The 14,422-nt window shown below is 44.1% G+C and overlaps 1 protein-coding gene across 1 annotated transcript in view; it reads right to left on the bottom strand.

Annotated features, from left to right (window-relative positions):
- Positions 1–763, bottom strand: part of scn2b (sodium channel, voltage-gated, type II, beta) — a gene marked incomplete at both ends in the record, with an annotated part of 5,688 nt that extends 4,925 nt beyond the window's left edge. The window contains 2 exons of the mRNA XM_084442274.1: positions 72–238; positions 754–763. Of these exons, the coding sequence (XP_084298400.1) occupies positions 72–238; positions 754–763 (177 nt within the window). The remainder of the gene's footprint in view (positions 1–71; positions 239–753) is intronic.
- Positions 764–14,422: the final 13,659 nt, after the last annotated feature.

Below are 14,422 nucleotides of genomic sequence, written 5' to 3'. Positions count from 1 at the left end.
CCTGTGTGCCACTGAGGATCTATTGGTTAGGCTCAGGGTTACAGATCGAGGACACGGGGGTCAGTCCTCACCATCTCCTCCGTGTCGTTCAAGGTCTCCTGGTAGGTCCAGTTCATGGCGAAATGCTTGCTCTCCATCTTGTAGCAGGAGGTGAAAGTGCAGGAGATTTTCACCGTGGTTCCATTCAGAGCATTGATCTGCTGGGCCACCAAGACGTCCATACTGGAGGCTGGACCGGCTAGGACCACACCAGAACATCAGAGCATTAGGTACTGTAAGCAGAACATTTCTACTGGAGCCTGGACCGGCTAGACCCACAACACCAGAACATTTGTACAGGAGCCTGGACCCACTCCTGGTTTCCCAAAGTGGTTGTCTTTGTTTTTACCCCCCAAGTGTGCAGCTGTGACAAAGTAGCAGTTATGGAAACCTGACAGTCTGACAGGTTGCTGCGAGAGTATTACCTACGCGTGTCCGTGATTTAAATGTATAAAGTCTGTGTTTGTACGAATAGGTGTATGAAATGTGTGTATTTGTGGTAGATGTGCGTGTGTGAGAGCCACTGAAGGTGTGTGAGCAGGGCTGGGTGTCTGAGATGGGCTCTGCACCATCTCTCTCTCTCTCTCTCTCTCTCTCTCTCTCCCTCTCTCTCTCCCTCTCTCTGCAGTGTGCAGAGTTTGTTGTTTCTGGACAAGTTCCCACTGCTGCTGCAATCACTCTTCTAGCCCGGCTCTTAGCACTGCATCAGCCCACCCTCGTTCATCCCACCTTTCTCTCTCCCCCTCCCTCCTCCCCCCACTCATCTCTCTCTCTCCCTCTTTTTCTCTCTCTCACTCTCTCTATTCCTTCTGCGGTACAGCTGCTGCCCTGAGAGGCGTGCGTGCGCACACACACACTTAAACAGTCATGCACGTGCAGAGTCAGCAGCTATCCGTGCTGGGCTGCAGCAATACTATGTCACTGTCAGCCCGCCTTCTTGCCCTCATGTACCGGGGCAGCCAATCAGAGAAGAGATAACCACAGAGTACAACCAGCTAACCTGCTAGTACTGTAACACAGCCAGCTAACGAGCTAGCAAGTTTGCACAGCCAGCTAACGAGCTAGCAAGTTTGCCCAGCCAGCTAACGAGCTAGCAAGTTTGCACAGCCAGCTAAAGAGCTAGCAGTTTTGCACAGCCAGCTCATCTTCTAAATGGCATTGAGCTTACTGTACATGCACATGTTCCTTACTGAGAATCTGGTGCTCCATTGGCTGTGTACTGTACACCTGCATATATTATACATGTATGTAACTGTACATGTTTGTCTATGGATATGAATATAAGTTTGTAAGTGTTTAGGTAGGAATACTGTGTGTGTGTGTGTGTGCCTGTTACTGTAGTCCTAAGAGGCAACAGAGGGTGTGGAGCTATCTACAGGGGTTCACCAGCGGGATGTAACACTGCTGCAGATTTAAATCAGGCTGCTCTTACAAGAGGTGAAATACTGCAGTACAGCAGCCTCCCTCTCTCTTCCTCCACCCCTCCCTCTCTCTTCCTCCACCCCTCCCTCTCTCTTCCTCCACCCCTCCCTCTCTCTCTTCACCCCTCCCTCTCTCTGTCCCGCTAGCGCTCTGTGCCTCTCTCTCTACCACCCCCTCTTTCTCTGCCTTCTCCTCCGTCTGTTCTTCTACCTTCAATGACCTCCTCTACTTCTCTCTCTGCCCCGTTTCACTCTCTCCCTCTACCAGTCTCTCTTTCTTTCTCCGTGCTCCTCTCACCCACCTCTCCTCTCTTCTCCCTGATGCTGTCCTTCCCCACACCTTCCCTCTCTCCTCCCTCCCTCTCTCCCTCTTCTCCCCCTCCCTGTCCTGCCTCTCGTCCCATTTTTCAAGCTCAAGGTCATTGTAAAGTAGGTAAATACACCCACAGACACACGCATGTGCACACGCGTGCACACACAGACACGCGTGTGCACACCCCGCACACACGCAGCCCCAAACAAAACTTGTGACAGACACTTTATAGTCAGTATGTGGCCTGTGCTAGTCTATGATGTGAGGACTGCATTGTGTTTGTGTAGGTGCGAGTGTGTGTGTGCGTGGGCACTGTATATGTGTAGACTATGTGTGTGTGTGTGTGCATAGGGGAGGAGGGGGGTTCTAATGCTGTTCAGTCATCAGTCACGCATATGTCGTGTCGTAGCGCCATCACACAGAGCTATACCCTGAGCTGCAGGACCTGCTTGGCTAGCCTGCCCCCCTGTGGCTAGCAAGCCTCCCTGCACACTGAGGGCTTTTACACGATGACTCATACATCTTTTATTGTCAGTTCATGCTGTAACATTGTAATCTAATCACGATGCGCAGTAGGTAAAGTTACATACATGTGTAGTTTGGAAGACGTAGTGGGCATTTTTCTCTCGTGTTTAGATCAGGAGAGAAATTATATCCTATGAAACATTTCTGAGGTAGAAAAGATACAGGCAATTGATTGACATACCCTCATATAGCCTAAGAGACAGAGTCAGGTTCATAGTCAGGTGCATGGCTAAGATATGATAGTCTCGCTTCAACATATCTCATAGACTACAGCAGATGTATCTTTCATAGGCTGCTGCAGACCTAAATTCAAGCAAATTGCCTAGGCTACAGGCCGCGGATCTCCAAAGATCTCAAACTGGGCTACATCAGGCCTCCTGTCATTAGCATAGCCTACATGGCCCTACTGTTTGTCATGGCAAACCGATAATCAGTGATGCAATTTAGCAGTTTATGATGCATAATCCACAGAGGAGGGAAGTATATAGAACCATTTGTAGCAATAGAAGAACGGTCCTAAAAAAACCCACATACGGTTCCAAACAGAACCCAGTTCATATGTTAACTGTAGATGTATGTGGGGATTAGGCCTACATTTGAAGGGCTATGTGTCCCTCTAGTGTCCAATTACGGGAGGTGCAGTAGGACACATGGCTGGCCTCAAATAGCCTACACTGTCCAATAAACGGACGAAAACAGCATGAGCGAGACGATGGGAGAGGTGGACCCAGTGGCGTAATTTCAGCAAAAGGCAAGGTATGGCAGAGTGGGGATGGTGGTGAAAGCGGGGTGTCCCCCCTTGAAAAAAAAGTAGAATCAATTGTGCAATAGTCAATTTTGGTGCCACAACTGCACTGATGTGCCGCTGGCTCTTGCTGTGCTCTCTCAGTTGGCTCTGCATATTCTTCCAGCAGGAAAACCCCTTGTCGATAAAGATTCTCTGTCCAAGCCTGTCCCCCTGGGATGTTGACACCCCTCAAAAGTGTCTGCATGCAAAACAAAATACACTGTCTTTTTTTATTGAGTATTCAATCCAATCATATGCTGTGTAGGCCTATAGCTGGGTATTGAATCTTCTCCCATTCCTCATGGGAAACTGACATAAAGGTTGCACCTGAGAGGTGTTTTTGGAAGTACTAATGTCCATGCCTTCATTGCTACACTGAACTGGACTGGTCTCACCATGGTCACTGGTACTGTCACTGCTGTTGCTACTGCACTTGCTGTCATCTGTTTGAGCAGGTGGACCTGGTTCAGTCTCCTTAGAAACAAAATTGTCAACACAAAACATTACAGATTTAGCTACTCAAATCTATAAAGTAGCCCATTATGGGTTACTGAATGCTGAACTGCACTGCAACAATCACTAAACCATTGTATGTAAGACCTCACCTGCGTCCCTGTATACGGTTTTTCACTAAAATAACACGTGTTCTTAGTGACAGACACAACATGACATGGACTTGTTCATGTTACATTTGAATTTGAATCAACCCACCTGATTTAATGAGAATGACAGACGAACACTAATGTGAATTTGTAGTTATGTTTAGTGAGGTCATGGGTCGGACCCCAAGCCCCCAGGATTCGAAATCTAAAGTGAAGCCCTATTGAACCGCGCCATCTTGGCTAAATTTGTAGTCATTTGGCTATTTCCGGTGACTTTTGTACTTGCGCAGTTGTGCTTTTCTGTCCTACGCGCGTCCACGAACAAGTTCACGTTTATGTGAAATGCAATGAAATGAAAACCGGCTTGCATATTAACCTGTTTTTGTCAAATATATCCATTGGAGACATTCTTTTTTATCCAGGCATCTTAGTTTTAACAGGTTAATTATAGCTGAACATGTTTTGTTTGCTAGTAGATGGTATTCATTCCGTTCGCGATAACGTTATTGTAGCCAGGCTCAATTCCTCCAGGGAGCGTGACAGGCGAGTTGAAAAGCTTCACTCCCCGCCAGCAGGAGCTTTGGCCGCTGCCGCATCTCGGATAACCCGCTGAGTTTGTGGCTGCTATTTCACATTCGCCCTTGATCAATCCCAATACCGATTCATGGTACAGTAATAATGAATCAATCGTTCAGATATAGGTTGGGTTCCGGTCATGGATGTATTCCGGTGCATAGTTGAAATGGTAGTGGGATACGGTGATAAACAAAAAAAAGTGATCATTTGACAGCAATTATTAGCCTTTTCCAGAAATGGACAGAAACGGGATATTTTTTAGAATAACAGGAATTTATTCACATACAATGGAAAGGAGTTGATATGTAGGCATAAAGATGAAACGATACACTGCCATTCAACAATCCACAATAATTAGCCTACATGGTTAAGTTTGGGTGTTTTTCAGTCAACGTTGGCGTTGACCGCTTGGCCGACTGGTGTAAGATGGATAGCCTAAGGTTAGAGAGATAAATGTAGGTTATGTTAATAAAGTTAACAATGATGTTGTAAAATGCATGCAGCACTGCCGATCTGAAAGATTGATTCATTATGGATTGGTATTGGGATTGATCAAGGGGGAGTGTGAAATAGCAGCCACGAACTCAGCGGGTTATCCGAGATGCGGTAGCAGCCATAGACATATACACATACACATATCTATGGTAGCAGCGACCAAAGCTCCTGCTGGCGGGGAGTGAAGCTTTTCAACTCGCCTGTCACGCTCCCTGGAGGAATAGCCTGGCTGCAATAATGTTATCGCGAACGGAATGAATACCATCTACTAGCAAACAAAACATGTTCAGCTATAATTAACCTGTTAAAACTAAGATGCCTGGATAAAAAAATAATGTCTCCAATGGATATATTTGACAAAAACAGGTTCATATGCAAGCCGGTTTTCATTGCTAAATCAAAGCGGGGAGAGCCGGGAACGTGCGTCTACATTTCGTGAACTTGTTCGTGGACGCGCGTAGGCCAGAAAAGCACAACTGCGCAAGTACAAAAGTCACCGGAAAGCCAGAAAAGCACAACTGGGCAAGTACAAAAGTCACCGGAAATTGTCAAATGACTACAAATTTGCCAAGATGGCGCGGTTCGATAGGGCTCCATTTGTGATAGCAGTCAGTGATAGTGGAGGAACCAAACCCTCAAAATTTGGAGATACCCCTCCCCGGGGTAGAACAAAACGGGACATTGTTTTTTTCATATCTCTAATATGTCCCCTTCATGAAATGAAATTTTACTTTTTTTAAACAAGTTTTACTTTTACTGCAAAAGTCATGAAATTCATCCATGTGTGCAACCATCTGTGCAAGTATGATGTAAAAACAACCATCTGGTAGAAAATGACAAAGGATTATCTTGGAATTCCCTCTTTCAGGTTAGGCGTTTTTTGCACTTTTTTGGCCTATGGGGTAAGTCCCTTCATGGATGAATTTCATGATTTTTGCAGTAAAAGTAAAACTTGGGACAATCCATTTCATGAAGGGGACATATTAAAGATATGAAAAAACAATGTCCCGTTTTGTTCTACCCCGGGGAGGGGTATCTCAAAAACTAAGGCTCTTTTTGAGGGTTGGTTCCTCCACTATAAATGGAGTGGCTGTATCCAGTTCTATTAATCTACCATGGGTCGGACTGACTAGACTATTCTATTCACACACACGCCCACTATGCTAATGAGTCAGTTGGAGGTCCCGAGGTGCGGTGCAAACAGTGCATCTTTCTACATTAATTTATGCCCGTATGTGTAGAGAACATCCCATAAAATTCCAAAACATATTTTAGATTAAAAATTAAAATTTGTCTCGAAGTCAATGTATGGCGATTGCCATAGCTTGCCATACCCAAACGACGCCCCTGGGTGGACCAGTGATGCGATGAGCTCAACCCATATTGGAGAGAAAACTGTAGCCTATGCATGCGCGCGTGTGTACGCCCAGATTCCAGAGCACATTACTTTTATAGCATATTACACCATAACCTACTTTAGACAGATTATAGGCTATATTCAGATTAGGCTATAGGCTATTTATATACCACCTGCCCAGCCTGCTGTCACGCAATGCTGGAATAGGTCGTAAAATGGGCATATTCTGCTTCATTGCGTGTTTGTAGTGTCTGTGCAAATAAATCCAAATAGGCTCAAATATATATCATAGGCCAGGATTGCTCCAGCGCTAAACAACACTGATGTCCAATCTCGTGTTCATTTAGACCAATCTTTTATTGTTTTTGATGTATTGTATTACTCTCGGATTAATTAACTCGAGCGCATGTCGTTTACTGTTTCATAGACGTTAGCATGGTCTCAGACCGATGACTCATTACGGGTGTTCCTGAGAGATATAGCTTGATGAGAACAGCGCTGAGAACAGTATTTTGAGATGGACAGCGGCGCGGCCACTTACTGTACGCTACAGCATCACTGTAACATATACGACACATCTCCGATTAGATTACAATAACGGTGTATAAACACTTCAGAAATGGTCATTTATCACGCACGGACGCACGCACGCACACATAGGCCTACTGTACACACACGCGCGCACACACACGCACACTTCTAGAAAACCTTAGCCTACACATTTTATCCTCGACGGCAAAACCACGGCTCCATCAATGTAGCTCCTTTGATCCGTCTGTTCGTTGTCGTAGCTACTTACCCATCATAAAAAACACCAATCCAAGGATGCTCAGACGGATCGCTGGCTTCCCAGCTTTCTGTTGCTGTTGCAATGTGAGCGCCATTTGATCTCAAATAAATTGTTTAATATTCCTTGATAAAAATATAAATCTTGTCAAATCTTGCGTTATATTTTAAAAAATATCATAAAATATTTGTTATATTTTCAGTGGCAGGGTATGGCTGGCAGTGTCTGTAGCCGTAGAAATAGTTGATCCTCTGGTTGAGGGTTTCACGAAAGGAGGCAGGAGGTTAGGAACCGGCTACTTGCTCTGCCTTTCCTATAGGCCTATCTATTGTTTCTTATTTTTGTTTCAGTAGGCCTAAGATTTTTTTTTGTGTGTTCTGTCTCTTCACCTCAAGGTTGGAATTGTGTATCATATTATATATATATATATATATATATATATATTAGGCTATATATATTATAAATATATATATATATATATTTCCTAACCTCCTGCCTCCTATATATTGACAGAACCTGTGGATAACCTGTGGAACACTGGTTGAGAATAACTCTGGAGAAAGCCTGATGAACGGCCTGCAGAACCACTGTAGACAATTTAGAGACTACAGTACCGTACCTCTGTATAAATCTATCCTACTCTATAATGTCTAAATTAAGGGAATCAATGCAGCATGGTGCTACAGTACTGAATTGGACGTGCATGTGCTCTGGCATCTGCAGAAAGTCGTTGGAAGAGGACCATGAAAAACAATGTGAACGTAGTTTCCAACCAATAAAATATCCAGCCTTTTTGCAGTAAGACCCCTTCCTCTCCTCACCACTGCCCAGTAATAGCAGAGCAGAGATCGGGAGATAAAATGAGAGAGAGAACAAGGGAGAATGAGGATAGTAACTGTTTAGGAAGGAAAGACAAAGATAGATTGCTGTAAAAGAGTGGGCTATGATATGAATGATTAATAAGGGATGGAAGTCCCTCTGATGAGCAAAGTCACCCTGATGAGTTGAACTCTCTTGGAGTTCATCATAAATGACTAATGTAATGCGAACAGCCAAAGAAATGCAATGCTGTTGCTAATTAGCCAAATAAAGCATCTTAGCTGTGTGTTCCTGAAAGTTGAATATTGAGGGTGGATGTCATACTATTGGTTGAAATTCGTTCAGTCCAACTACTGTACGTAAGCACCCATTTTGTTTTACATGAAAAACATGATGGGAGAGAGACAGAGATAGAGAGAGAGTGATAGGAAGGTTTCTAAGAGCCTCTCCTCTCTCCCTTCCTCCTCTTTCCACTCCTTTGCTCCTCTCCTCTCTTACTCCCCGCCCCGTCCCTCCTCCCTTAGTGGATCCTGAGGAGATGAGGCCTCTCAGCTGGAACCGCCCTGATTGGAGCAGTTCGCCAGGTCATTGATCTCATTGTACATTTCCATTATGTTTCCAGTGGTAACTAGGCGAGTCACTGGAAAAGCAATGTTGCCACTGGTAAACAGGTCGTTTTTCCAAAGGGTGGGTTCTACAGGATATACTCAGGTGTGGGCCAGTCAACAACAACAACAACACGCATGCACGCACGCACACACCCACACACATACTCTTACTTAGGCCCGTCGATCCAGTGTAGCATAATCCATCAACGATACCTGTCCATCAAACGCAGCTTCGGGCTGTCCTCTCCATGTCCCCCCAGCTGGTTCCCTGTCTCTGGAGCTCTGCCTCAGTGACCTGCCTCCAGCTGTTTTTGAGCTGTCCTCTCTTCCACTTCCTCCGGGGGTTCCAAGTCAGGTCTACTTTCATGTCAGTATCTGTTCTGTATCTCTGCTGGCTCCTCGCTGTCTCTCTGCCACAGCTCCTAATTACTGACTTTGTCCGACCACCTGATCCTAACAATGCGCTTCAGACAGCTGTTGATGAAGGTCTGGATCTTCTGCACGCACGCAGGCACGCACGCACGCACACACACACTTTAATATCTTTATTTGTGTTCACATTTGCACAAATAATAGTAGATGCCCAAGCAGGAGGCTACATATCTGCTGAGCTGTATGTATTTTTCCTTTTGCTGACAGATACTGTATACACTGTCATGGCTATTAAAAAAAAAATCATATCTGTGTTTGGTGTCTCTCTTCCTGGAGCCCTTGATTCTACAGGGTGCAGTTCTCACACTGGTCTCTGGCGCCACCTGCTGACCAGGTGGTGTAGTACAGGTGTTGCCATGGAGATTCATCCCTGGCTGCCAGGCTGTTATCATTACTGTCAGTACTGGCCTTTTCCCACTAGGTGTCAGTGCTGGACCACGGCAGAGCATCCCATTGGAGGGTTGGACGGAGTAACTTCAATATCTGTGTTGCTCTGGTGTCATGTTATTAATTATTTATCAGGAATTAATAAGCTCTTCCCTGATCACCTCATGCATATTCCATAACGCACCACACACATACTCACACACAACCGGAGGGAGTGTGTGTGTGTGTGTGTGTGTGTGTGTGTGTGTGTGTGTGTGTGTACCCATGTGTATGCGTGTGTGTGTTTGTGTGAAGTGAGTGTGGTATGTGAGTGTTTGTGTGTTCGAGTGTGTGTGTGAGTGTGTATACACACCCATGTGAATGCGTGTGTGTTTATGTGAGGTGGGTGTGGTATGCGTGTGTGTGTGTGTGTGTGTGTGTGTGTGTGTGTGTGTGTGTGTGAGGCGGGTGTTAAGTCAAATCAAACTTGATTCATAAAGCACATTTAAAAACAACCATGGTTGACCAAAGTGCTGTAGAGTGGGCTAAAAGGCACTTAAACAGTCAATTACAATATAATAAATAGCAAACAACAAGAGACAAACAGGAAATACATAAATTATAGCCGCTGCGTTATAATTTATGTCAGGCTGGGCAGAGTGGACGCTGTCAGGCCGGGCAGAGTAAGAGGAGGAAGGAGACAAACGGCAAATACAGTATATGAGGGTCTAGCTGTACACACACACACACGCACATATACATATACTATATATATATATATATATATATATACACACAAAAACTGGTGCAGTATGTTTTCTTGTTAACTGATACCCTTAGGATATGGAACAAGGTTTGAGGTTGAGACATGGCCACAAATCTTTTCTGTCCTGGCCACACACCAACATCAGGACTGCTCATAGGCTCAAAACTCACCTCTTGAAGAAGTACTACCAGGATTGTCCCTCTGAAGCGCCTATTGTTTTTTTTTGTTATTTACTTTTGCACTTTACCTTAAGCACTAGATTATATTCTTAGTCACTTGTTTAGAAAGGAGATGCACTTGTGAGTTCTGGTGAATAGTAGTCATATGTTAAATGCAATTATGTAAGTGACTTTGGATAAATGTTTCAGCTAAATGACTAATGTAATGCGAACAGCCAAAGAAATGCAATGCTGTTGCTAACTAGCCAAATAATGCATCTTAGCTGTGTGTAGCTGAAAGTTGAATATTGAGGGTGGATGTCATACTATTGGTTGAAATTCGTTCAGTCCAACTACTGTACGTAAGCACCCATTTTGTTTAACATGAAAAACATGATTTTTATAGAATACTGTGGCAACCCAGGGCCCTCACAACCCAAAATGGCTAGCTGTGGGACTGCAGTTCCCAGAACCCCACAGGTTGTGGGTTAGAGAGCTCTGGGCTGATTGTCCACACCTGCCTCAGCAATCAGCCACGTCCCCTCAACAAAAACAGGAAAACCCAAACCAGAAGAAGCCTGGGAGAAGAGGGGTGAGGCAGAAAAATGCTGCTTCATGTGTGGATTTTGTTTGAGATCTTTCATTTGTAACACTAAGTTTATTAAAGAGACAATCTCTGGCTATTTTCTGCAACTTGCTTCCATTGTCTGTGTGCCACTGCCACATTGACATGTGTGGTCTTCCCTGTGACTTGGGTTGCCACAATACAAAAAAACCATGAGGAAGTGTGCATGAGGTATAAGAGGAGGAAGAAGACAAGGAGACAATGGCCCAGTCCTAATGTCCCCCCTAAACCCTCAAGCCCTGAGCCCTCACAGACTTATTGACGTCACCTGGTAAAGTGGTTGAGTGCGAGAGGCTGCAAGGGCTCGAATTGGTATAAAATGGAATGGGACAGCACTTGCGACATCACATTACATTGACGTGAAAACACATTTCTTACTATTGTGGGTGTGGGGCTTTTTATCACATTTAATGTTTTTCTTGTAGGCCTTCATGTAAATTAATTTTGGGCTGAGTCAAATACCCTTTACATTATCCGAACTCTGTGTTACCCTCAAAACATGTCTGTTAAACTTGTTGAAATCATTTCATTTTGTGGTGATATGCGAACTACATTACTGCCTGTGATTCTTGTTTGTGATGAATCCAAAAGTTTTTACTTAAGAATGATAATATATTATGTATACACATTCCTGCACCTCACAACTCTTTCCATTTTCATGTTCGAAATCTCAATTCAAAGAACACTGCACCGAAATGGGTGATTAATGTCATACTGCTTTTAACTGGGAAATCATAGGACTTAGAGCAACAGAAATCGATGTAATTATAACCATAGCCTACATATTTTTACACAAATCACATTATACAAAACCATGGGGTTAATAACCCATACTTAAAAATAATGAAACTAAAATAATTATAAGGCTATTTGTGCAGATAAGCAAGTCCAGCTGAAAACATGAAAACATATTTTGTTTTGTAACGTGAACATTAGGGTTGGTTGATCTGTCCGTGCTTGTTTATTGGCTGTTCTTCAGGTAACCCCTTGTTTCACGTCACAACGATATGAACTGTGGGTAATTCCCTTAGGCGAAGTCTGCAGAAGTGCAGACTTACGGTAAGGGGCCATAAAGGGCTCAAAATGTCTGCCAGAGAGCCCTCATGCACCTGCCAATTTGACATTGGGACACCCCTAAGCCCTCGCGGACTTCGCGGGAGCACGCCCTTAAGTCTGCAAGTCTGCAAGGGTGGACATTGGGACTGGGCCAATGACAAATACATGAGGGTGTGATCATGTATTCGCCCAGACCATCATTTTAAACCTTGAATTAAAAATCTTTTAAAATAAATCATATCACAGCACAATGCCTGTCATGCATGAGTATGCATTGGCATTTTTATTCTGCATCCCCCTGGGCTTGAATTTATCAGCTGTGTTCCGAATCGCTATATTCACTATATAGTGCACTATATAGGGCGTCAGCCATTTTGTTTGTAGTGTCCGAATTCTCCACAGAATTTCCGTTCCCTATATAGTCCACTGTTTATTACTCACAATTCACCTTGATTTGCAGGGAACAGTGCATGTACCCTACATTTTCTCCATTCCCTAGGTAGTTCACTACATGGTGAATCCTATATAGGGAATAGGGAGTGAGGGAACGAGGGAGCGATTCCGAACACAGCTATAGTTTCACACTTCGTGTGGGTGTCAATGTTTCTCTCCCCCCCAGGCTCGGGGCCGAGTGGCTATCCTTTTACCACCCCGAGCCTGGGTGAGGGGTCACCCGGGCTATAGATCCTGTCACACCTCCAGGAGCCATGTCACCGTTTCGTCATCCACAACCGTCAGGCCATGCATTCCATTGGGTGTCCGATATATTTCACACTTACAAGCAATCAAGGGTTGCATGTACAGTACATGTCACAGGTGTATGTGGAGGTTTCATCAATTTCCACAAATTGTTTGTTAAAGGCACCACGTACAAAACGAAACGAAATCTTTGTCCACACACAACTGAAGGGAGGGAGTGTGTGTGTATGCGTGTATGTGTTTAGTGAGTGTGGTACTGTATGTGAGTGTGTTTGTGTGTGTGTGTGTGTGTGTGTGTATACACACCCATGTGAATATGTGTGTGTTTATGTGAGGTGGTTGTGGTATATGTGTGTGTGTGTGTGTGTGTGTGTGTGTGTGTGTGTGTGTGTGTGTGTGTGTGTGTGTGCACAACCATGTGTATGTGTGTATGTGTGTTTATGTGAGGGGGGTGTCAAGTCAAATCAAACTTTATTCATGAAGCACATTTAAAAACAACCGTGGTTGACCAAAGTGCTGTGGAGTGGCCTAAAAGGCACTTAAACAATAAATTACAATATAATAATAATAAACAAGAGACTGCTGCGCCGCTATAACGAAACTAAAACTAATCAATAAAACTAAGGTACACACTCAACAAGTGGAGAACAAAAAACAATGCCTGAGTAGGCATTAGCATGTTTATTCTGTATCACCTGGGGCTTGAACTCACAACCAGACACCAAGGGAAGGTTCTTGTTTGAGCCAAGTGAGAAGCTGGCAGTTTGACCTAAAAAAGTATAAATGTCACAACTAGATATTTACACCATAGGAATCCTGCATGAACATATTAGTAAGCCTACATACTGATTGATTTGATTGGGTTGAACACAGGTGACACTGATTGAGACAAGATTGGTCAGATGAAGCAATGCAAACAAAAGAAACAGTAACAGCTACAACAAACCAGTAACAGCTACAAATTAAAAATATAATTAAAAAGCATGTCACAGCACAGTGGAGTATGCATTAGCAATTGTAATCTGCATCCCCCTGGGCTTGACTGCTAGTTGAGCAACCTGCCATGCATGTGAGAAGCCATATATGGTTTCACACTGACTGAAACATCACAATCACAAGGGTTGCACGTACTGTAAATGTAACAGGTGCATGTAACATGGAGGTTTCAGCAGTTTCCACAAAATGTTTATTAAAATAAAGGCACCGAGTGGCAAAAACCAAAACCAAAGACTAAACAATAAAACCAAGGTATACACTCAACAAGTGGAGAACAAAAGACAAAGCTTACAGACTCATTAGTTGGCACAGGACAACACCAGGGACAACGCACAGCTACAGCAAATAATGAACAGACAAAGAACAAGAGGGGAGCTACATGTAGGCTATATATACACAGACTAACAAGATCCCTAGGCTGCATTCCGAATCGTATACTACCCTACTATATAGTATGCCAAAACAGGATGTAGTATGTCCCAATACATAGTATGCCACATGCAGTATGGCAAAAATACCAGGATGTCCTACTACATCCGGTCGTATTTTGCAGTATGCAAGCCAGCAGGCTTTTCTGGCTATTCTGACCCACAATCCTGTGCGTGGCGGAAATGTGCGTCACATGCGCGAGTTGACAGCTGTAGATGAATGTTGCGTTATGGACAGCGACAGATGTGGGCAAATTTCAAGGCGCAATGTTATGACAAGGTAGTATGTCCCAATTGGATGCCTACTGCTTGCAAAGTACGTACTTTCTAAGGGCAGCTGTAGTAGGTACTGGTAGTAAGAAGTAGAAGTATGCGATTCGGAATGCAGCCCTAGGGTCCGCTATCGGGGCCGGGTTGCCAACAACAACATCTCTGATTGGTGGAGACATTGCTGTTGCACTATAGGATTCTGGGAACTGTATTTTTTCCTGTATGAACAGCAGTAGTTTGAGGGGACAGACTTCAAAATACCGTCAAAAATACCGTTTTTGAGACAATATTCTGAAA

Source organism: Borostomias antarcticus, assembly GCF_949987555.1.
Source record: "Borostomias antarcticus genome assembly, chromosome: 1".
NCBI classification, from domain to species: Eukaryota; Metazoa; Chordata; class Actinopteri; order Stomiiformes; family Stomiidae; genus Borostomias; species Borostomias antarcticus.
The sequence above is the reverse complement of the archived record's forward strand: the minus strand, read 5'-3'. Positions and strand labels throughout refer to the sequence as shown.